At 42.2% G+C, this 25,219-nt stretch overlaps 1 protein-coding gene and 1 long non-coding RNA gene across 6 annotated transcripts in view; one reads left to right on the top strand and one right to left on the bottom strand.

Annotated features, from left to right (window-relative positions):
• Positions 1-601: 601 nt before the first annotated feature.
• Positions 602-10,570, bottom strand: TRIM68 (tripartite motif containing 68). Of its 4 annotated transcripts, XM_077866776.1 has the most exons (8): positions 10,456-10,570; positions 7,092-7,574; positions 5,448-5,543; positions 4,317-4,577; positions 3,902-3,924; positions 3,211-3,311; positions 2,818-3,010; positions 602-1,521 (listed from the first exon to the last, which is right to left on the bottom strand). In XM_077866776.1, exons 2-8 carry the CDS (start codon positions 7,515-7,517, stop codon positions 1,305-1,307), a joined length of 1,317 nt encoding a protein of 438 aa, XP_077722902.1. In that variant the 5' UTR covers positions 7,518-7,574; positions 10,456-10,570; the 3' UTR covers positions 602-1,304. The 4 variants fall into 4 exon arrangements, with proteins under 4 accessions (XP_077722902.1, XP_077722899.1, XP_077722901.1 ...); XM_077866773.1 differs by lacking the exon at positions 602-1,521 and having other exon boundaries at positions 1,969-3,010; XM_077866775.1 differs by lacking the exons at positions 602-1,521; positions 10,456-10,570 and adding an exon at positions 10,148-10,449 and having other exon boundaries at positions 1,969-3,010.
• Positions 10,571-10,665: 95 nt separating this feature from the next.
• LOC144294813 (uncharacterized) overlaps positions 10,666-25,219 on the top strand; it is a 91,324-nt gene continuing 76,770 nt past the window's right edge. Inside the window, exons 1-3 of one of the 2 annotated variants that reach the window (XR_013362176.1) lie at positions 10,666-10,964; positions 11,693-12,436; positions 14,110-14,153. This is a non-coding gene — a long non-coding RNA (uncharacterized LOC144294813). The remainder of the gene's footprint in view (positions 10,965-11,692; positions 12,437-14,109; positions 14,154-25,219) is intronic. The other variant, XR_013362177.1, reaches the window with a different exon arrangement.

The raw sequence follows: 25,219 nt of genomic DNA, 5'->3' as shown, positions 1-25,219 counted from the left end.
AACAGTGTTTAACCTTGTACTTCTCACAAGTAATCATAGCACCATCAGCTTATAAATGTAAAACAAAAACAAAAACAAAAAACCCTCCCCAAAAACCTAATAATCCTTTTTCTAAGAGATTCCAGGATTTGTCCTAGTAAAACCATACTAAACACTGATTTGGTCCCTAGCCTCTTCCGCTAAGTGTCCATGGACATAACTGGGAGAACTTCATAAAAGTTGGATTTCTCAGGGCACCTGGGTGGCTCAGTGGTTGAGTGTCTGCCTTTGGCTCAGGTCATCATCCCAGGGTCCTGGGATTTAGTCTCACATCAGGTTCCCCACAGGTAGCCTACTTCTCCCTCTGCCTATGTGTCTGCCTCTCTCTGAGCATCTCTCATGAATAAATAAAATCTTAAAAAAATCGATTTCTCAAGTCTATAAATAATTCCCCAGGGTGTCTCCCCATACAGAGTGGTCCTTTTAATGTAGGTTAGCTCAGCTCAACCTTTTGCCAAGACCAGGTCTGTGACTTACCAGTTCATTCTTCTTGAAGCAGAAAATGGAAACTTCTCCCCCTTTGTTAATGCTTCTCCCCCTTTGTTAATGCAACTTGGAAGGATGGTGGGCAGAATGAATTTATTTCTTCATTTTAGCCTGTTTTATTTCCTCCAAAGATGAACAACCAATACAATTAAAGTAGAAAGACAATTTCTGCTATTCTTTATTACAGGAATTACTTTGCTTCTGCCTGTAGCTGACCTAGTATCTATTTTGCTGCTCAATCCTGACTCAACAGTCACTACCTTCAAGCTTAAACCACATCAGAAGTTGTGTTCCACAGCATCATGGTGACAACACGTGATGTACCCATCATAGCCCCTCGCAACAGGCAAGGCCACTGGTTTCCACATGTTTGCCTTGCAATTTGTCTCCAGGCACAAGCATTCTGACGTCATACTCTTAAATCCTGTAATGAATTATTTTTGGCACACATAACTGTCACTCTTAAGGCCAACAGCCCAGATATAGTTTTAATTCCCTTTCATTATAACGTATGGCTCCTAAGCTGGATTTTTGTGTCTTGTTCTTCTTCTGTCATAGATTTAGAAGAGAGAAAGGCAGAATATTATATAGATACCAGAGCCATGAAGATTTCCTTGGTGACAAAAAGATCCAAAGTTTAGTCCAACTAGCTTGTGGATGAGCCTTCTTTCCAGTGCACCTGTTTTACATTTTCCTTTTTATTATTTCCATTATCTAGCCTGATGTCACAGTCCTCATTCTAATCTAAACACAGACACATATAACAGTTGTACAACATATCACTGTGGCCCAGAGCCTACCACTGGCATGGGCACCTTTCTCTCTAAATGGCTGAGACTGTCCGCAGAAGTTCTAAGAAACAAAGGCACTGCTCTAAATATGCTAGCTCTAAGGTGAGGCAGGAAGGCTACCGCAGGTGAAATCCACAGCCTACCTTCCTTCATCCCTGAGAAAGGGACAAAAGTACAGGATGGATCTGAGATCTTCACAATAATCCTGTGAGGTAGGAGAGTCTGCAATTACTATACCAATTTTCCCACTGAGGACACCTAAAACCCTTCCAGCATGTGGGATGTTTCAGACCCAACCACAATGAATGATACGCAGACAGGGGACCTGAGAAGCAAGTTTGTCCATCCTGTTTCATTTGAATCTTCTTTCAACAGTTTTGTGAGAAGTAACTTACTGCACTAAGGCCACCTCAGTTTCTTCATCCGTAAAATGAACACAACAATAAGACTCATGGGTTTTCTGATCCTGACACTTGGAGAAAAGGGCAAGCCAGAACACAGGTTTCTTAAGAGTCTGAGAGAGAGTGATTTTACCAGCTTCTGTTCAGAGAGAAGATGCACACTGAGGTGGCCTGGGCAATGTTGCAAGGCATTTCTCTAGTTAAGGGGATCAGAGTTGGGTTCAAAAAGGGTTGCTCAATAGCAGCAAACCTCAGGCAGAGCATCCTTTATTGGTATCAGGACAGCAGCCAGCTCTGGACATGAACAGTTCTATCTTTTGGCTTTTTGGTAAGCCTTATGCAAAGGGTCTCCTGTAGGCTGGATCTACTTCAATCGTCCTGACTGACTTCATCATGGCACCCAACAAGGACTGGGCTTAGAGGAGCATGAGCTACAGAAAGGACAGAGTCCTGACTCTTACACCAACATATTATCTTACCACTGCTCTGATCCTCGCTCTCAGCCCCATTGTGCTTCCCTCCCAGGGATGCCATGCTCATCTGACTGAGCCTCAGCTTTTTCACTTGAGTAATTTAGTGAGAGATCTTGGCCCAGTAGCAGTAGACTATGGGGTCAGGCAGAGGACACCCTGAATCCTAGACTCAGCTCAGTTCAAGGGGATCCTTATTGGTGGCAGGGCCCTCCAAGGCCCTAGTGGGCCAGGCAAAACTTTCACGGCCTCTAGCTAGGATGGTGTCCCTCTTAGTCCTCCCCATCCAAGGGGCAGATGGCCAGAGGAGCCGTGTTGTTTTCTCCAATGCTGTAGCAAGGACTAAAGTAGGGCAGGAGACGTCCAGGGAAGGGATAGTGAGGGAAAGTGAAAATGTGGGAGCCGTTGTCAGTCACATTGTAGAAGGAGATATCATGGGCCTCATAATCCAAGAAGACCCCCACCCGGCGGGGAGGGACTGGCAAGGACAGGAGAGGGTATTCATCGGTGCCTGCTCGGTACTCCTTTCCCTTCCGCAGCCTGATCACCCAGAATCCGTAGTGGGGAGATAAATAGACCACCTCCTTCCGGTCTACATTTTCCTTACACACTCCCAGGCCCCATTCTGACCTGTCTCCCACTTCCACCTCCCAGTAGTGCCGGCCTGAGGAGATGCACTGGCTTCCCAGGACGATATTGTAGCGGTAAAATCTCTCAGGATTGTCTGGTAGATTCTGCTTGGTGTCTCCATAGTGCACACATTTTCTGTCCTCAGACACAACGAGGCGAGAATAGGCGGTGTCTGGATCCAGGCGCACATCAGCTAGGGAAAAAGACCCCGGTTGGTGATACTGACACACAGCAGAGGGCATGGGTGTGTCTTTCTGGTAAACACAGCCACAGGTTTCTCACAGATGAGCAGGACTAGGGAAAGCTGGGGCATCTAAAGGGCACCGAACCATTTTCATTCTCTAGAAGAGGTCCCTCTCACTGCCCACCATAACCTTTCCTAGCTTTCATTACCTGCATATGTCTTCAAAATCTCTCTTAGCCCCAGCACTCGGCAGTCTGTCTTCAGCTCCAGGGAGATTGTTTCTGGCCTCTGCAGACTCCAAGACTTGCTCCTGGCAGAGAAGGGGTAACGTCTTGGGGCCAGAAGTCCTGGTTCTGCCACATGGACCTTCCCTTACTATAGGAATGTCAAGGTTGGCCAGAGAGATAGTTAATGGGGTACCCATCCCTAGCAACACCAGGTAAAGCAGAGATGTGATGACCATCTGACTGTGCCTGAATGGTGTGTGGCACAGCGAGAATACTCACATTCCTGTGCTGGGGGGAGAGTTAGATGTGCATTTGGCAATGGGAGAGGAAATAGTGTGCCACAAAGAAGGCAGGCCATACTCAGCTAGAGCAGGAATGGAAATACCTGTGGCCTTTTTTTCCCTTTCTTGGGCAATCTACTTGAGACTGCACGTTTTATAACTTTACCTGAAATTTTTATGAGTGATACTTGCAATGAATTTGACCAAATACAAAGAAGGAAAAAGATTCATGAACACAGCATCTTTAGCAAATACAATGAAAGATGATGCTTATCCATCAGTAGCCACTCTTCTGTGCATACTGGGTTTATGTTCCCTCCCCATTTCTGCCTCTGGTCAGGCCCCACTATTCCTTATAGGGGTGCGTAGGGGCTATAAGGATGGGAACATACCTGTTTAAGACTTCCTCAATACCCTGGAAGGAGAACAACAACAAAAAGCAGCACATGAGTATTTACCATTCGTCAGAGGGACCAGACAACACTGAGCTCTGGGAAGGTGTTTCTCTGAGGGAAAGAGAGGCACAGAGCAAGGCTGGACTGCTTGACTTCAGACTTCAGCCTGACTCCCAGGCCAGAGGGGAGGGACTGGTCTTATGCCAGAGCTGCCCGAGTGCCATCTCGTCTACATAAGGCTACAAAAGGCCATGCCAAGGATAGAGCAGAGAGAGCAGGGGGCAGTATATGGGACCATTATCTGGTGGGCAGAGTGCTGACAGACCCCACCAAAGACTAGCTAATCCTCTCCTGAAGTCCCATACCATCTTCAGCTCTCATCCAAGAGTTCTCAGAAAAACACACCATCTACCTGTAGCATCCAGTGGACAGGCCTCTGAGATCTCTCTTCCAGCTCTGCAATCATCTTCCACAGCGCCTGTCTCTGCTGGATGAGCTCATTGTGATTCTGCTCTAGTTTCTGCATGGTCTCCCCCTCTTCCTGCTCCAGGCTGGCCAGAGCTGCAGCTGCTTCTAATTCCAGTTGCCGACCTGGTGGCTGTTTTTTCTTTAGTAATCTCCGGTATTTCTCAAACTCCCATGTAATACTCTGCTTTCGGATTTCTACCTGTATCTGTAGAGCCAGGGCCAGAAATCAGCACTGACACTGTACTTGTAAGAGCCACCCAGGACTGAGTACACTGGCACTTGCTTACACACACACACTCTGGAATGTTTTGGTACCAATCGTGTATCCAGCACCACAGAAGCCAAGAAAAAGATACTGTTTTGCCTACCTCTGTTCCCAGAGCTCCAGTACATACTTCTGGGTCCCTATCACTACTCTTAATGACCCTAGTAAGGCCCAGGATAGTATCTTGGTACTATATGCTCTAGATTATTTTCTATTTTCAGAATCATATATTCTATTGTTAGAACAATGACCAGAAGGATGACACGTAAGCCTCTAAGGCAATGTAACTTAACTACACTGTGAGTTTTGTTCCTTACTGATATCATATCAATTCAATATGCTTAATTAGACTGGCTCTATGTTATCCTCTATGGATCAAAGTCTGATGGTTTGGCAATTATGGTCCTGAAATTTATTACAGAGTTGATTTTCCAATATTTTAATAACTTAACTTTTAGTAAAAATGATCCACCTGGGGAAAGTGAAACAGAAACCACGTTTTACTAAGCATTACCTAAGTGTTACCACTGTGAGCTAATGTATACCTGAATCACATAGTTCTCCTTTCTCATATATGAGGACATAAACCTAGAGGTTATCCCTTTATCATTAAAAAGCAGCTGGAACTGAGAGGGCACATAGCTTCCTAAGGCCATGCACTTGATAGAGAATACTGGCTGGAGAACCTTGGGCTCTCTGACTTCAACACCATATTCTCTCTTACAGAGACAAAGAAGAGGAAGCTACCACAGGCCAGCTCCAGGAGAACACAGGGACCATATAGCCTCCCTCCCCCAGGTGGCAACCTGCCTTCCAGCTGGCAGTTCGTTTCCTCTCATCAACTTCCAGCTTCCAGGCCTCATCTTGCTCTTTCCTCAGATGTTCCAGAGCCTCGTGGAGTTTCCACTGAAAGAAATAAACACCTTGTGAGGACATTTTAGTCAGCCCAGGTTGATGATGAGGCTTCCTAGTGTTGGCAGGCGATGGGAAAACAAGTGTCCCTTGGGCAATGGGTCAGAATGAATGCTGGAAGAAAAAGGAGTGCTACAGAGGAGAGTGATTTCTGCCCAGATGACATCCAGGGCGGCTCTCCACAATCATTTCAACTTCCACAGTTTCTAAGTTTCTGTAAAGTAGAAGAAAAGGTCCATTTCCAATCTTAGATATTCCCATCCATGTTTATTATTATTATTTTTTAAAGATTTTATTTATTTATTAATAGACACACGGCGGGGAGAGGGAGGGAGGGAGGGAAAGAGAGAGAGAGAGAGAGAGAGAGAGAGGCAGAGACACAGGCAGAGGCAGAAGCAAGCTCCATGCAGGGAGCCTGACATGGGACTTGATCCCTGGTCTCCAGGATCAGGCCCTGGGCTGAAGGCAGCACTAAACCGCTGAGCCACCCGGGCTGCCCCTCCACATTTATTTTTATCCTTACCTGCCCTGTTATCTCATGGCCTCTTATACCTTGTTATTCAAAGTGTGGTCCAAGTGAGTGAACAGCATCCATATTACCAGAGAGCTTGCTAGAAATGCAGAACCCCAGCCTCACCCTAGACCTACTGAATGAGAGCCTGAACTTAGCGAGACCCTCCAGTGGTCCACACATGTATTAAAGAAGCACTATCCTAGAATACTACAAGAGTTTATTGCTGGAAAGCATAAAGTGTTCTGATAAAAATATTAACTATTTCATTAAAGAATTACCAGGTGCCACACGTAGCTTTAGCACTAAACTACTACATTTAGTGCTCACAATCCCTTGAGTATTATCCCTATCTTATAGATAAGGAAACTGAGGCTTAGTGAGTGAACTACCCAGTCATTCAGCTAGTTAATGGTTGGACTGGGATTTAACCCAGCTCTCTAACTGCTATACCTATATTTCACTGCCTCCCTATTTTAAAACTTGAAATAAAATAAGTAAATACATCTAAATTTTTAAACATTACTCTTGCATAGGAAAACACCTAATTCAAAGAATTTGTCTTACACTGTGACCTTCTATTCTCAACTTTGAGAAAGAGAATTAAGACCAGTAAGTACTAGATCAGGGGATCACGGAATCACTGGGATAATGAATCTGATAAAGATATTCAGTATGGACATCTGAGAAAAGAGCAAGCTGGAAGCTGATGAGAGTAGCATGAACTCATCCATGGCACTAAGAACCCCAGCTAAACCAAGTTGGTTTCCTTCAAATTCTCAATATGGAAAGCATGTTTGGATTATACGTTAAGCCATCCTGGGATCAGGGAAGGGGTGTGAAGTGGGAAAGAAGGAAATGCAAGGAGAGGTGTGGCTCACTGCATCAGGTCCCCAGGATCTGTGGGTATGAGGAGCCAAAGGAATCAGCTCTCATTTATAGTCCCTGGGATTCCTGGTCAAGTCCTTGATTTAGAGATAGCCAAGAACGGGGCAGGGGAGAGACTGGGGTGGCTGGCCTCCATCTCCCACCTTATATTCCCAGGTGACATCCTCCATGGGCACAACACTGTGGGCCTCATGCTCAGAGGACTGGCTGCAGGTCTCACAGATGATCAGGCCATCCTCTTTGCAGAACATCTTCAGCTGTTCCCCGTGGAGCTCACACACATCACCCTTCAGCCCCATTCCTGGATGCAGCCCCAGCAGATGAACTTTTTCTACAACATTGGCCAACTGCCAATTAGGCCGCAGGTTCCTTGGCTGGACAGGAGCCCGGCAGAGGGGACAGGTATAACCCCAGTTCTGGGATTCTCCTGGGACCTCCCATAGTCCAGAGAGACAGCTGTGGCAGAAGCTGTGGCCACAGTCGATGCTCACAGGCTCCCTTAGAAAGGTCATGCAGATGGGACAGGCCACTTCTTCCACAATGGCTTCCACCAATGCTGCAGGATCCATGGCTCCTTCTTACTCCTTCCTCAAAACATGAATAAAGCCAGGCAGAAGTAGTCAAGGCTGAGAAGAAAACAAAAACAAAAACAAGTAAGATAAAAATGTTCTTCTGTTGAAGAGCAAAGGAATAATTAGTGACTGAAAAAAGCAACTTTCTCCTTTGGATCTTTTACTGACTCTGTTTAATATATGTGTTGGGGATACATGGGTGGCTCAGTGGTTGAGCATCTACCTTTGGCTCAGGTCATGATCTCTGGGTCCTAAGATTGAGTCCTGTATGGGGCTCCCTGTGGGGAGCCTGCCTCTCCCTCTCCCTATGTCTCTGCCTGTCTCCCTGTATCTCTTATGAATAAATAAATAAAATCTTAAAAAAAAAAAAAAGAACTTCAGTTGGGAAGGCCAGCACTTATGTATATATATTTTAAAGATTTTGTTTATTTATTCATGAGAGACATAGGGAGAGAGAGGCAGGCTCCCCACAGGGAGCCTCATACAGGACTCAATCCTAGGACCCAGGGATCATGACCTGAGCCAAAGGTATCCGCTCAACCACTGAGCCACCCAGGTGGCCCCCCAGCTGAAGTTCTGACTGGGTCATATTATTCATACCATTGTAGAGACATCTGGGGATGCTTACATGAGTGGATATTAGGAGTTTTCAGTTTTCATCAACTAGGTTATCTCTGACTGTCCTGAGTTTGCTTACCAGACCATTCCCATGCTACTTTAATCACACTCTCCAAATCAGCATTATTTCTCTTGAGCTTGGGAAACGTCTCACAAAATGTGGTGCTTCAGTATCCAAAATAAGGCCAGGAATACCCCTAGCATTACTCTCTAGTATGCTTATATGTTTATATACTTTAAGGTTCAGAAAAGGTAATATGCCAGAAGTCCATTGCTCATATGCTGTTTGTTTTCTTGTGCTGCACACTTAAGTATATAGTATAAGGGAACTAGCAATACTTCCTCCACATGCTCTAAACCCCTGCCCATTTCCTGGCACTAACATTCACTAAGATGCCAAGACACTCTCCTCAGCCTTCAGTGATATATTCAAAAGCAGAGATGAAATAACACCCATTGGAAAATAAAAACACAGGTCAACTGATCACAGTCAAACCCACATTGATGAAGTCATTACCCCAGCAAGAAACCTGAGATTTTTGCCAGGGACAGACATAATGTGGAACTTGAATGATCAATAGCAGACTCTTGGCTCAGTAGACAATATTTCTTTGTTCACTTTCCAAGTTTGTGTTAAATTGCTAGAATCTATAAAGGGAAGAGCCATATTGGTCTTGGTCACAGAGGCATCCTCTGCACCTAAACAGCGTGCCTGCCACGCTGTTGTTGTCGAATATCTGTTGAATGAATAAACCACCTAAACATAGGAGATAGCTTCTAGACCCAAAATGCTTTTAAAACTTGTTAGGTAACTGACAGCATATTATACAGTAATAACAACAATAGCAAAGATTCCTTAAGCGCTTACATTGTGCAGCAGGCACTATTCTGCGGCCTTAATACAGATTAACTCAGTTTATTTCACAACCCTCAATGGAAACCATTATTGTATTGTTTTCATTTTACAGATTCTTGGTCCTGGGCTTTACCCTTGTATCTTGGGCAAATTACTTAACCTCTCTAGCTTCAAGGTAGAATAAAAATTCAAGAGAGAGAAATCACTGTAATTTAGGGTAATCCAATAGGCTTCCTGAAGAAACTGGAGTAGTATGAAGATTTTGCAAGGCTCTGTTACAGGCCAGCAGCAGGTCATTCCTTCTCACTGACCTATCCCCTGATTTTCCACCTCTCACTATCACTGCCAAACTGTGGGATCCAGTGTCCTAAAAAGTAGTTTTGTGAAATGCCTAACCTACTGAGGGCCTCACCTGGTTCCTCGCCATCAGTCCAATAGGGAAGCTCTCTCTCTTCAATCCTAAAACAGCAACTGTGCCCAGTTAAGCAAGGAGAGAAACTTCCCCACTTTCTTGCAGACCCCACGGCCATTTATTCTACTCCAACCGGGTTCCTGCTGTTTTCACAGGTTGAAATGACTTCTCCGTGATCCTGCTCTTAACATCATTTGAGACACACGTTTATTATCTCACTTCCCACTCTGGAAGCTTCATGATAAGGCTATTCTCTTACTTTGTTCACTACTATATCCCTAACATCAAGGAGAAGGGTTCCTTTAGCATTTTTTTTTTTGAATATGAAAGAATTAAGCATAAACGTTGAGATCTGATAGTAGGTTAGTACAGCAGGGCACCAAGAGCTACCACATAAAGTCGACATGAGAGAAGTTGATATCCGTGATTTAAAGCTACAAACATCAGTAAGGGAATGTGACTAGAAACCGAAAACTGCGAAGACGGTGATAGTAGGGAGGTGAGGTAAAGAAACATTAAAATGATAAATCAGGAAATGCAGCAAAAGCGTATTTTTAGGTTTCTGAGGCAAAGATTTAAACATGAAAAAGTTCAAAGTGGTGGCCTCTGCAAGAAGAACTTAGGGGCTGGTAGCTACTATTGCTATTCCATATAAGACCAGCTTTATTGATTTACTATTATTATACATAAATTACTTTGACAAAACCGTAATTATTAAACGTTTAATTGCTTCGATCTTGCCTTTGCCAGGGTGGGGGGCTCGTCTGGAAAAGACATCTGACGCAGGAGACGGCGTGGGGAAAAGCCTCGAGAGGAGACCGCCGCGGAGAGAGGGGCGAGGGAGGCGGTGGCCCCGGGGGTTCGGGGCGCGGGGGGATGGTAACCTCCCCGCCACACGACGGGGAGCAGAAGAGAGTGAGCCTGCACGACCTCCGACTTCAGAACGCACTTCCCGCCTCAGCGGCGGAAACCGAAAGTGGGGACGCCGGGTTCCCACAGCCGAGCGCCCCGGCGGCCTAGGCGCCCGGCCAAAACCCCGCAGCGCTTACCGTCTGCCGGAAGGCGAGGGCTCCCCACGGCCGGCTCTTCCGCCTCTCCCTCAGGCCTCCCAGGCCTCGCCCACATGACCGGAGCCAATGAGCAGCGGGCAGGGCGGGGCACTGGCCTCGCCCGCCGGCGTCTTTGAGGGAGCAGCCAATCACAGACAGGGATCAAGACAACCCTAGCCAATCGGAGATTGGCTCTCGGCGTGCCAATACCTTTTCTCTGCTACGTGGGTTTTTCTGGCTCCTTCTGCGGCTCGGAGTCACTTAAGCTGTGAAGGGTCCCGGGACTTAGTCCCACGACAAACGGAAGCGTTTCGGCTCCCCGATGAGCGCTCGAGCCCTGCATTAGGAGAGGCCCTGCTGACTCTTGACCCAAGGGACGCCCTGGGTCTCAGGCTTCCGCTCTGGCTGTCTAAAGTCTGCAGAGCGAGCCTTGTTCCTTCCAGGGAATAGCCCCGGACCTAATGCTGTTCCTTTGACAGTTTTCTGTGTTAAACTCAGCAGCCTGTGAGGTCAGTCGCGTTTGGTTCTGTGTCCCAGTGTAGCCGCGGGCCTGGGCACACATGCAGTTTCTGTAAGATGAGTGACCTCTCGGCTTCAGGCTGCACGTACTGGGTTCTTAGGGAAAAAACTCCCCTGCATTTTCCTGGCAAGCTCTTATCCTTTAATACTTAAGCAGGCAGCTTCTCATCACTTATTGCCACAATCCACTTTAAAATTAGAAACAGAAGGGGTCCCTGGGTGCCTCAGCGGTTTAGCGCCTACCTTCAGCCCAGGGCGTGATCCTGGGGACCTGGGATCGAGTCCCACATCGGGCTCCCTGCATGGGGCCTGCTTCTCCCTCTGCCTGCATCTCTGCCTCTGTGTCTCTCATGAATAAATAAATAAAAATCTTTAAAAAAAATTAGAAACAGTGCACTTTTCCTGAAGAGCACAGGGTGTTGTATGGAAGGGTTGAATCACTATGTTGTGCACTTGAAATAATAACACTGTTAACTAGCTGGAAGTAAAAAACTTTTCAAAAAGGTTAGAAACAGATCCTGAGATATGATAGAGTGGAAGTGGACTGCCTGGTCACAAACTGTCATTAAATACGTATTTTTAAATTTTTAAATGACTGGTACCCCTCCCTAGCCTAAAGACATACGCTTAGTCTTGTGCACACACAAACTGCTACTTAAGGTAGTGATTTGGGTTTTTCTTTGCATTCACAGCACCTTGTGCTTTTTCTAATACTTAGGTGTTTACTGAATAAGCAAAGGCATATCCTGTCCATGTGGAGAAAAACCAGGAAATGCTCCAATTGAAGCCCAGTTCTGAACAATTTCATTGTTGGGACTGATAACTGGATCCTCATGCTAATGTCAGGGCTCAGTCCCTAGTTGAAATTCTGAAGAGTGAGGACCAGAAAATTCTTGCAAAAAATGGGACAGTGAGCAAAGGAAGAAGAAAAGAGGTAACTGCTGTCTCAGTCGGATCAGCTTACTCACCTTGATCAGGGGAAATGGCTGCTGCAACAGAAGAGGGCTAAATGAAAGAAGCCATTTTAAACATTATTTTTGTTGGAATTACAACTATGAGCCATTCGTTCAGTCTCTGCTCGCAAGAACTCAAGATGAAGTTGGTTGTATTCTGGAGCTTCTGTGAAATTAAAATAGTTAATGAGGAGATCATTTTCATTTGTAACTTCCAATTGTCTATGACCATGAGTGACTCTCAAGGGCCCAGACAAAGGAGCAGCTCAGAGTTGCTGGGGAAGAGGGCTCGTGTTCACCAAGGGAAGGCTAGCCAGAAAGCTTTTGAAGGCCTATCAGCCCATCACCTCTGCAGAGAAGCTGTCCTTCCCAGCCTCACGTATGGTGCCTTGTTTGCTGTGAAATGCAGACATGTGTGTGCAGGCGAGGCTCTGTTTTGGAGACATTCCAGGGCAGTAACTGCAGATCACAACCCTCTACCTGAATCCAAGACAGACCAGGACAATGAGGTGAGTGGCTAGCTGTGAGATGATATCTGTGCTGTGGGTGAGGAATGTTACCATAAGAGAAGTAAAGACTGAGAACTGATTAGGGAAGCAGGGAAGAAGGTGAGGGCATAGAAGAAGTAAGGCCAAGGAATGGGTAGGAAGTTGGTACAAACCCTGGGGCCTCACTAAGCTTCATACAAACTTAGGCTTAAACTTTAGAGGGTAGGAGAGAGTTGCCCATGGTAATGGGATAACAGTTGGAAGAAAAATTTGCAAGGCGTGGAGGCTAGGAGGAGTGCAGCTCAGGCAATGGGTAGTTACTCTCTCTACCTCAAAGGTCTCTTTACGGACCTTTTATGATAGAATAAGACTTCCTGTTCTTCCAGTATTCTAGATGGTCTTCAGTTTCCAGAAAGCAAGGCTGATATTTCCTCAGAGTCCAAGTAGGGGAAGTTAGGGCCTCCCTCCCCCATCTGCCCAGACTAAGAGGGAAGAAATCTCAGCATAGAACAGCAAAGCCACAGGCCTTTGTTAATTCTCTCACTTAGGCAGGGAAAGAGAGTCAGGGATAGAGGAGCATGGGGAGCCTAGAAGCTAAAACCTAGAATTCTGTCTAGAGGACGTGGAGAGACTTTTTGGAAGTGCTCCTATGTCACTGGAGGCAAGTGAAAGTGACTGGGGAGTCACTGTCCCAAGAGACTGAGAACAGGGAGTAGAGAGAAGGGAGCAAGTTTAGAAGGTTAAGAAAGGAGCAGTAGTAGGAAGAAGATGTACTTCAATGTGGCTTCACTGTGAAATGCCATGGATGGGAATATAGCAGTATGTATACATGGGTGAGATATTTTCAAAACTAAATAAATATGTAGTATATTATTTTTTATTTATAGTTACCAAGATATGTTTATAGCTTTGTGTATTTATATATGAAAATTTAACTATATGTGACAATAGCAAATGTTAATAGTTATATAACTATAACTATATAAATAGTTATATGTTAACAGAAGGGTATCTGGATGGTTGGGTGAGGAACTGAGCCAGATAAATACTGTTAATTGGTTTTGATATTAAGTGTTATGTTGGATTAAAAAAAATAAGAAATAGCTTTACAGTTCATTGTATTGATAGCTATTTAGATTTCTTTCAACTTTTAACCTCTTTCAGTAAGTTATTATCCTCAGAATGTCAATGTTTCTATGATTTATAAAAGTATAAGTATGCAAAGTTGTAAAATTGTGATTTATAATAAGAAATATATATATATTTGGCCTTCTTTCCTGTGTTTGGCACAGAGCTCCTGAAACCCTTGGAATTTCCTATGTGGTGAGAGCTGTGAGGTTGTCTTTTGTTGTGTTCATGAGATCACTTTTGGGCCTCACCTAAGGATGGGAGCTTATGGCCAGGAGAACCCATATTATGATTAGAGGGTTGTAAGTTTCAGTCATACTCTCCCCCTGCCTCTGATATCCAGGGGAGGAGAGATGGGTTGGAGATTGGATCAGTCCCCAATGGCCAGTGATTTAATCAGTCATGCCTATGTAATGAAGCCTCCATAGAAACCCAAGAGGACAGGGTTGGGAAAGCTCTGGATTAGAAACTGTGTGGAGGTGCTGGGAGAGTGAGTGGTACACCTAGAGAGGGCATGGAAGCTCTGCACTCCTTCCTGTATCTCACCCCAAGTATCTCTTTCATAGGGCTGTTCCTGAGTTGTATGCTTTAATAATAAACCAGTAATCTAGTAAGTATGATGTTCCCCTGAATTTTGTGAGCCCCTCTAGCAAATTAAATGAATCCAAAGAGGAACCTCTGGTTTATAGCCAGTAGGTAGAAGTATAGGTAACAACCTGTTGGTGTGTGTGTGGAGGGTGGTGTGTGTGTGGGCGGTGGAGATCGGGGGCAGCAGTCTTGTAGGACTGAATGCTTAACCTGTGGATCTGATGCAATTTTGGGGTAAATAGTGTCAGAATTGAGTTGAATTCTCACTCTGCTAATGTCTGAGAATTGCTTGTTCACCACCCCCACTCCTTCACAGGATAAATTGGGTCCAGCAACCCAAATTAAAAGTATAACTTATTTTTCTCCATTTCTAGGCCTTTTCTTGATTGTGATCTCTAATATTATGTGTTTACCACTATTTTTTTTTCTGAGAGATTTATCTTTATTGCCAAAGGTACTTATTGTTCTATTCAAGGAATCTGTTAATTTATGATTATTTTAATTTGCTTTTTTTTCCCCCCTGATTTTATCCTCACTGTATTTTTCTTTATTTTACTTTTGGTCATTCTCTTTTTTTTCCCTTGTTTCTTGCATTACTTTTCAGTTTATTTATTGAGGAGTGTAAAGTTTTCTCTAAATTTATTGTACATTGTAATGGCACTCTTATTGTATTAAATAAGCTGTTTTGAACTTAGTTTTCTCCAGAAGTTGTTGGGTTAGGTTTTGTTTGTTTGTTTGTTTGTTTTTGTTTTTTTAATGGAGCATAGTTGACACACAATGTTACATTAGTTTCAGGTATATAACATAGTGATTCCACAAGTCTATATGTTATGCCATGGTTACCACAAGTAAAGTTTTAAATATATAAGTACAGGAGACCTTGAACAACACAGATTTGAACTATGCAGGTCCACTTATACACAGACTTTTTTAGAGTACACTATTATAAATGTATTTTCTTTTCCTTATGATTTACTTAATAATCTTTTCTTTGGCTTACTTTCTTGTAAGTACAGTATATAATACATATACAAAACACGGGTTGACTGTTTATCAGTAAGGCTTCTGGGTAACAGTAGGGTATTAGTAGTTAAATTTGAGGGGAGTCGAAAGTTAAATGTGGAATTTTGACTGTGCAGGCTGTATGTGCATACAACAACCCTAGAGGGTGGCTAGTGCCCTTAATGCTTACATTGTTAAAGGGTCAACTGTAATTTTTTTAAGGCTTGCTATTATTTTATGACCACAATGCATAAAAATTTATTTTTAAAATACAATTACAATCTTGCTTTGGGAAAATATTTTGTGCTAACTATATAATTACAGGTTTATTCAGTAAGTGATGGAAAAAGGTATATTTCTAGAAAATATTAAATTAGTATAGTCTCTTTATCAAAGCATGATAGAGTTTAGACATATTTGGCCAAAGTTAGTGCCTTGGACGTGGGTAGCAGAAGACTGAGTCAGGTGCCAGGCAGCCAAAATAATAAGAGTTGAAAATCATAGAGTTGAGATAAGGTATAGAAAAAAGATAAGAAATAAGATAAGAAATAATAATAAGAGTTGAAAATTCTGGAAACGTAGTTTAGTCAGAAAAAGGACTTATTAAGGAATATTAGGTAGCTCATGGATGATGCAGGCAGGAACATCATCAAATTACTCTGTAGGTTCATTCTGGTAGAGATATCACTGCTCCCTCCACTGAGCAAGGTCAACTCAGATCTTACTCCCAAACAAGGGCACTAGAAGCTATCACTAGAATCTCTATCTCTACTTTCTCTAGAAGATGGACTCTTCTATTAATGATTTTCACCAGTATGATTCAATGTGGCATCTGTTTTTTTTTTTTTTTTATGTTATTAGCTTCTGAGTCTTCTTCTTGCTGGTTTACCTTATTGATTGCATTTAGATCACATACTTTCACCCATGGTAGTAGATTGGATTATTGTTTCCATCTATTTTCTTGTAAAGGCAATGTCCAGCCTCATCCATGGCCTTATGACTCATAGTGCCTCCCTATAGGTGGAGGATATGTCCCTAGGCCATTAACAGACTTGGCTATGTGACTGCCTTGAATCATTAGAATGGGAGCTAAGGAAGTGTTTCAGTTCCCTACAGAAGATGTGTGAGATGTGCTTGCACCACTTCTTTATATTTTCCCTCTGCCACAGTAAAAACAGATTAGAAAGAGGAGCTCCTCCTTAAGCTAGTGTCCCAGGTGAGAAAACCTGTGGATAAGAGTCACAGCAGTCTACCTGCAGCTAAGAACATGATGTATAAATGAAAAATGTTTGTGGAAAGCCCCTATGATTTTGGAGTTTTTATTATGGTGGAAAAACTGATCAATTAGCCAGGAACTTGAGTTTATGGCTTCTATCTTGGGGAGATGTAGGATCATAAGGAGGGAAGTTCCTCAAACAAGAAGATCAATCCAAATGCTGAATGGCTGCAGTGAATGACAAATACCCACCACATACACTAACTCTATATTCATAAAATTTAGAAAACACACATAAGCTCTCGGAACGAAGTGTGGCTACCACACTGTACAATAGCGTTTCCCTTGTCGAAAAGAAGTTCAAATGCACATTGCCATCACAGGCCATAGTTCTTAAACAGAAATATAATGTCATCTTTGGAGGGGCAAGGAAGGAAAAACAAGGATTGATGGTTTCAAGTTTTTGAAATTGAAAATTTTCTTTGTTAGTTTGTGCCCATTGTTTGTTGTCTAGAGCCAGACTCAAGAGTGTCTCTAAGAAGTTAGGAGTGATGCTATGATTCCTACACAATGTGAGAAAACAAACAAACACAAAACTTATTTATATAAACAATTTTTTTGAGAATGGTTTATGAAAGACTTGTTTTCTCAATTTGGAAATTTCCAATATCCCATTCTTCCCCTAAGTATTATTATGCGTATTATAAAACCTCTACATTTTCCTTTCCATCTCCTCTTTGTCCCCATACTTTCCAATCATCCCAAATGCAGCATGGAGAGTATACTTTTTCTGAGGATACAACATCTACTTTCTTTCGAGCAGGATGTATAATATTCAACAAAAACAAATTTCAGTCATAGGTTAGGGCTAAACATTTTCCACACTCCTTATTACCTGTTTTTTTTTTCTTTGTGTTTCTCTGTATCTACTGTGGGATTACAAGGACTCCCACTCTTGCCAAAGTGGCTATCACAGCTACTTACTGTGCTGGACTTCCTTATATCTGTGAATCTGTTCTTCTTGTGAGGTTTCCCATTGTTTTTTAATATTCATGTGCTAGAAAAATCATGATCAGCTCATTCTTGAGCCAGATGCTGTTTTATTCCAGAGCTTAAGTCTTCAGGGACCCAGAGTGGCCTATCCTGGTCTAGCTTCGTCTTCCTATATTCTTGCTCCTTCTCGTTGAGCTTTTAAATTTTCTGGGACTTCTATAAATATTGTCACCTTTTCTTGGTTAGTAAGATATGACTCTAACTGACTTTACTATTGCATTTCCTTCTTTCTTTTCCTGTCAGTTCAAGGAGGTACAGCATTTTTAAAAAGCTTCTAACATTAGTTCCATATTTTTTTTACCACTTGTAGAAGCAATACACTTACTGGATCAGAATGTTTTCCAGTGCTCCCTCACTTGCTTTTTCAACTCAACTCCTGAGGCCTCTTTTCCTTCAATTTCTGACATACCCTTAGTTTGTTTATTATTACTTTCTCTTTTTTTTGTTTATTATTACTTCTAAAGTTCATAGGTATCTCTCTGTCTTGTCATGAATACAAACCATAATAATTTTACGTGGTAAGATGAACGTACAACTGCCACTGTTGTTTCTATGCAGGGAAAAAAGAAGGCCATTTTGAAATAATGCTAAGGAAAGGTCAAGATTCAACATTGCACTCAGGAGCATTTTGGGAAGTTGGCAACTTAATTTTGATTTCTGCTTTCTAATTTTGTGTGTCCAAAAATTCAACTAAGAAGATAAAATTTATCAAGAATGTATAATCCTGTCACATAAAAGAGAGCAAAATTTATTAAAGTTTGGAATTAATGTGAATCTGTTGAGAATAAGGTAGAGGGAAAGCTCTCATGAGACCATGTAGGAAGGCCCTCACTTCAAAGCCTCCAGTATTTGGCACCTGTGGAAAGAGCTCTGCCTCATGTCTCTATAGGTCTTAGAGTAGGGGCTGGCCAGCTCATATGCACTATTCCTCATAACCCTTCTAGGAAGAATCCCAATCGACAATTCATTGAAAAGGCAGAACATTATGAGAACCTAAGTCAGCTAAGAAGAGTAATTTGTCAAACCATAATTCATAACCATGAACAGATCAAAGGAACCTAATAATGTTCCTAATAATGTTCTGAAAAATATCAGAGCTTAAAAAAAGAACAAATATGAGAAATCAAATCAAATGGCCCAGTAAAAAACAGGGAACAAGTGAGAGAACCTTCAAAAACAAATGCATAACATTAGTTAGACTGAAAAAATCCTGTTGTCTTATTTTTTTAAATTTTTATTTATTTATGATAGTCACATCAGAGAGAGAGAGAGAGAGAGAGAGGCAGAGACACAGGCAGAGGGAGAAGCAGGCAGGCTCCATGCACCGGGAGCCCGACGTGGGATTTGATCCCAGGTCTCCAGGATCGCGCCCTGGGCCAAAGGCAGGTGCTAAACCGCTGCACCACCCAGGGATCCCAATCCTGTTGTCTTAAAACAAGAAGATGACTACAGAAGAAAAGCAATGTGCAAACAATTAGAAATAATAATAACCATAAAGCATAGTGTGCAAATTTTGTGGGCAAAGTTTGGTTGTTTGGAACGAAGAGGGAGAAGAGATAGGAACATTTTCTTGAATCCCTAAAACTCTGAGGTGTAAATTAAAAAAAAAAAAGAGAGAGAGAAACTAAATAGGAACAGAGTAGCCATTGTCTTTTAGCACAGTATTCTGGGAAAATCTCTCAAGTTGATCATGCATATAGTTCTTTTTTTTTCAGCAAATACATAGACTTGAGCAAAAAAAAAAGACAATACACGTGGAGGGCAAATATAGACATTCCAGAAGAAAGAAAAAGAGGGGTTGGAGTAGATGGAATGAAATCAATAATCAAGGAAATAACTAGGAAAAATTTCCATAAAGACTCAAATCTTAAGATACTCTCTCATTCATAAAATGAAAGTTCTATACTTAATTTCAGATAAAATTTCTGAACTCTAAGAAAAGTAGACTATTTGGCATACATCTAGACAGATATACCTACAAAGTAATGCTAAATCAGAGTAAGTAGTGTTTAAGTTCCACAAAAGCATTTATCTTTTCTGTTCACTGATGTATTTCCATCAATTAGATGAGCTCCTGTCACATATAAATAAATATTCATGAATGAATTGGCTGGCATTAAGAAATCAATCTTTACCTGATGTCATGAAAATATTCTTTTATATTACTTTGAAAAGTTGAATTGCTTTGCCTTTTATAATTCCATTTATAATCTATAAAGAATTGATACCCGTGAGTGGTATAACCTGAGGGTTCAAATTTAATTTTTTTCATATGAATATTCAGCAATTCCAGTATCATTTATTAAAAATACCATTTCCTCATTGTTCTGTTGTACTACCATTGTCCTGTAACAACTGGTCCTTGGGGTGCCTGGGTGGCGCTGTTGGTTAAGGGTCTGATTCTTGGTTTTGGCTCAGGTCATCATCTCAGGGTTGTGAGATTGAGCTCTGTGTTGGGCTCTACACTCAGTGCAGAGTCTTCTTGAGATTTTCCCTCTTCTTCTGCCTTTCCTACTTGTGGGGTTGCACATGCTCTCTATCTCTTTCAAATAAATAAATTGTAGAAAACAAAAATGAAAACGGAAAAACCCAACTTGTAAATGAGTAGGTGTGCTTCTGGGCTTTTATTTCTGTTCATTGGCCCAATTGTCTACTCTGCACTAGTATCAAACTTTCATAATTACTATAGCTTTAAAGTAAGTCTTGCTATTTGATATATCAAGTTTTCCCATTTGGTTGCATTCTTCAAGAGAGTTGTGGCTATTTTCAGCCATTTATATTTTGCAATAAATTTGTGGTTAATCTTAACAAATCTTACAAAATGAGCTGTTTAAATATTATTAAGATTGCATTGAATATGTAGAAAAATTTTTGGAGATAATTACTCACATTATTGAATTTTCCTATAAAAGAACATAGTTTTTTTTCTTCCATTTATTCTTCAGTTTCTCTTAAATGCCTTCTGGTTTTCTGTGTAGAAGGTCCTCTGTATCCTTTGCTAGATTTATTCTTAGATACGTGATTTTTCTATACCATTGTACATGTTTTAAAAAATCATGTGTATTTTATAAAGAAATATAGTGTAATTTTATACATTGACTTTGGATTCAGTAACCTTTATATATTATTAATTCAAATTATCAGTGTTCAGCAACCTTTATATACTTTCTTATTAATTTAAATTACTTGTCGATGGATTCTTTGGATTTTTATACATATACAACCACTAATCCATAAATAATGATTAATATTTTTTCCTAAATCTCAGCATATATTTCTTTTTCTTGCCTGATTATTGGTTGTTAATGCAAGAAATCATTTTTATATTCAGGTAAAATCATGCTCTCCTTTCATGGTGAGCATTTGTAGCTTTGTATCAACACATCCATCAGTATCTTTTAAGAAAAATGAATGGCTTTATTCATCTACAAATGGAATTTGGATACCCTTGGAAGTAAGAGTACATTTTCTTAAGGAGAGATTTCCTTGTAGAAGCATCACCTAAAATGTAATGGTTGCTACTGAAAATGGTTAGTATATAGAGGAGAGAAACAAAGGGATTGACCTTCCAGACAAAGCTAGAGTTTGAGCGAATGCTTGATAATGGGTGTAAGAAAAGAGAAGTTGCATTTGAGGAACTGAAAGAATGAGAATGCCAGTGCAGGTCCATATTTATGGACAGTTAGAGTGTTATGAGATGGGACTGGGGAAATATTATTGGTGAGTTCCTATCATTTAGGACCTCCTAAGCCAAGAATTTGAGTACTCCTTGGCCAGAGTTCTCCACTATTGGATGGATCTTTTAACACTGTTTTCATTAAATGATTTTTTCTTTATTTCTTGTGAAAAATATAGAAAAAATACAGGGATATGCTATTATTTTAAAAGTCATACCATGGGGATCCCTGGGTGGCGCAGTGGTTTAGCGCCTGCCTTTGGCCCAGGGCACGATCCTGGAGACCCAGGATCAAATCCCACGTCGGGCTCCCTGCATGGAGCCTGCTTCTCCCTCTGCCTGTGTTTCTGCCCCTCTCTCTCTCTCTGTGACTATCATGAATAAATAAATAAAATCTTTAAAAAAAAAAAGTCATACCATGGCCCACCTTACTAGAAAGATACTATTCTTATTACTGTAATGAGTGAAAAAATGTTTGAAAAGTTCCTGTGAAAAATCTCTATTCTAAAATTGTGCTGGCTTGTTCCTTCATGTTGTTACCAAAAATTAAAGGGGTCTTGCCCATTAAACATGCCTCAGTTGAAGTATAGAGTTGAGAGTTATTAATGAACATCAAGAAGAGGACCACTATTACAAGTGAATGAAGAATGACTAAATATTTTCTTAAACATGTGCATCAGTATCCATCCCCCTACAAAGAAAAGGATGATAAGATCTACTCATAAGTATGAAAATAATCTGATAATGCTAAATGCTCTAAGTGAAACAAAGAGAAAAGAGTAAAGTAGTCTCACCAAGGTTAGGGGTCAATAAAAATCTTCCTAAGAAAGGAAGATCTGAAGGCTAAGAGTTCATCAGAACAGGGAGTGGTGTGAGTATTCTTACCATGGGAAAAAAAAAAAAAAAAAACACATGAAAGCTGAAGGATGAGAAAAAGCATGGACATTGGAGTGATGACATAATTTCAGTGCATCTGGGACTTGGTAGGCAAAAAATGGAGATAGAGTAGTTGGAGATGGAGATGGTGAGGTGCACTGAGATGGCATGGTGGCATTATGAACTTCATCTTTGCATTCTAATCTCAATGGAAAGGCGCTACAGAGTGATTCATGTTTGGAAGATCGTGCTAGCCACAGTGTGGACAGTAATTGGTAGGAAAGATCTTAAGTGGAGTTGGTCAGTGAAAGTTATTCTGATCATCAAGGTGAGAGATTATCATGGCTTGAACTGGACTGAAGGCAAAGGAGATGGAGAAAGATCATCTGTTTCATAAGCTCTCCTGAAAGTAAAATGAGGACTTGGTAAATGATTGTATGTGGCTAGAGAGGGAGGTATGAGTGTGTGTGTGTGTGTGTGTGTGAGAGAGAGAGAGAGAGAGAGAGAGAAGCAAGGAGAGGGAGGGAGAAAGCAGAGATTATGACTTCTAGGTCTTTGGCTTGGGTAACAGTTATTTTGTGACAGGCAACAGAAAACAGATTGGGAGCATAGACTGGGGATCAGAGATAATGAGCTTAGCTTGATGCATTGAGTTTGTAGTGCCTAGGGAGCATCAAAATAGTGATTTCCAATAGACATTACCGTGTCTGCAGTTCAGAATATTGGTTCTGGTCTGTTTTGGAAATAGAAACTAAGAATAGGCAAGATTCCTCATGGTTACTAAATAGAGGCTGAAGGGTCATAGCCTTGAAGACCCCCACCAGGAATGTGGGGAGAACAGGGAGATTCTCTATTAACTCCGTCACATATACTTGTGTTCAGTCTCTTGTAGCTCCAAAAAACACACTTAAAAACTCCTGAAAGCTATCAGTTCTTCACATATTGCCCATGTCACTTCTCTTCATATGCAAACTTATTCGGAGTAATCTACATCCACTTTCTCCCTTTCTTCCCAACATGCTGACTCACTTGCTGCATTCAAGATTTTCTTCCCACAAGCCTTTCTCTAGGTAGCAAGTAATCTTTTCTTTTCAGTTCCTGTAGTGCTTGATCCCTCAGCAGCCTCCTGTACTGCTGTCTGCTTTTCCTTCCCAATGTATTTTCTCCCTCTGGCTGCTGTAGCACTATCTCAACTGGATTTCCTATTTCTTTGGGTCTTCCAGTTGTTTCAAGTAATAAAAATGAACACATTCACTGGAGAATTGCTAATATCACATTAAATTGAGGCTGAGGTGGTCATATGATGAACAAGTGTTTGGACTTCAATTTGGAGACCTCTGTTTCTGACAGAGCCCCACATCTAAATAACCACTGTACACTGTCCCATTTCTGGTACTACAACAGCCTTGGGATTAACGGCCCAACGAAGAAAGAGCTGACTTGAGAGGGAAGAAGAGCTAAGGGGCAGTATACTGCAATGGAAGGAGTTCAAATTCAAGACCATGGAGTTAGGTCCAGGAAGAGACAGTCTCAGAGCTAAGGCTCCATTAGCCATGAGACTGCAGTTTCCCAACATGACCACAAGGGGACAAGGTAAAAAAAAAAAGGAGGCTGTTATTTTTATTTTTTTAAGAATGTATTTATTTATTCATGAGAGAGAGAGAGGCAGAGATACAGGCGGAGGGAGAAGCAGGCCCCATGCAGGGAGCCTGACGTGGGCCTTGATCCCAGGTCTCCAGGATCACGCCCTGGGCTGAATGCAGGCACTAAACCGCTGAGCCACCCGGGGATCCCAAAAGAGGCTATTATTGAGCACAGTCTGGATCCCCTTGGATAGCACTGTTGGGGAGTGTGAGCATAAGTATCCTTGGCTGTGCATGTCCACGCCTTTCTTCCAGTGCAGGTAATCCCTCTTCTCTCTGCCTCATGGCATTCACCTTTCCTCTAGTCTTCTGAACCTTAGAATAGTGTGGAGGCCAAGAAAAGACCATTCCACCTCAAGTTTAGCATTAGCACAAGTACAGCCATCTTAGGCCCCTGTGAATAAGACCTGAACTTTACAAGAAAAACTGCAGAATGTCCTTGACAGGGAATCCCATATCAGAAAGACAGCAGAGCTCAGAATGCCCTCGGCAGAGAATCCCATATCAGATCTTAAGAAACTCCCCCACCCTTTCCCCCATATTGGAATGGGAAAAATTCCTCCACCCCTTCTGAAAATCCCCTAGACCAGCCCATAAAAAACCCAGCTGTAACCCACTTCGGGGTCCAAGCCCTTGCTCTGCTGTGTGGAGTATACTTGGACCCAGACTCGAGCTTGTAAATAAACCCTCGTATGTTTGCATCGGTGTCGGCTCCTTGGTGGTTTCTCTGATACGTAATCATGGGCACAACAATAGTAGTAACAGAGAACAGCCACTTTGGGTAGGGTCAGGGCTCAGCCTTTCTTGGGCACTTGAGTGGAGTGTGGCTACCAGGGAGCTCAGACTAATTTTTTTTTAATAATAAATTTATTTTTTATTGGTGTTCAATTTGCCAACATACAGAATAACACCCAGTGCTCATCCCGTCAAGTGCCCCCCTCAGTGCCCGTCACCCATTCACCCCCACCCTCCGTCCTCCTCCCCTTTCATCACCCCTAGTTCGTTTCCCAGAGTTAGGAGTCTTCATGTTCTGTCTCCCTTTATGATATTTCCTACCCATTTCTTTTCCCTTCCCTTCTATTCCCTTTCACTAGCTCAGACTAATTTATTCTTCATCATCCCTCACACTCCCTAGGGCCCGGGAGAAGCTATAAACATGTGGGGACCTAGGTCAGAGGCACTATTGTTGAGTGAGCCAGGCTCAGCCCAGGGAGGGGAGGACGGGACGGGAGGGGAGGGGAGGGGAGGGGAGAAGAGGTGTGGCTGGGAGGCTTGCCCCCAGATCCAGCCAGGAATCACTGCAGGAGAAGCCCAGCTTCTGTTCAGCTCACTGGATTGCTTGGAGAGGTCTGTCTGCAGCACACGTCCCAGATTACAGCGGCCTGGATCCCAGACCTTGTTCAGCCATCTACCAAAGTGGAGTTTCTTCAAACATTGTGAGGCCCATTCCAAACTATGTCTTAGAGCCAATAAGGATTCCTCAGTTCCAGCCTCCTACCCTTCACCTAAGAAACAGGCAAGGGGAATGAATTTATCCAGGGAAATTACACGTGTGGGACAAATACATGTCCGGTGGTGGTAGTGGTGGTGGTGATCGATAATGAAAAAGGAGACTGAGAAAC

This window comes from Canis aureus, chromosome 23, assembly GCF_053574225.1.
Source record: "Canis aureus isolate CA01 chromosome 23, VMU_Caureus_v.1.0, whole genome shotgun sequence".
In the NCBI taxonomy this organism is placed as follows: domain Eukaryota; kingdom Metazoa; phylum Chordata; class Mammalia; order Carnivora; family Canidae; genus Canis; species Canis aureus.
Note: the sequence above shows the minus strand (reverse complement) of the source record. Positions and strands in the feature narration are given on the sequence as shown.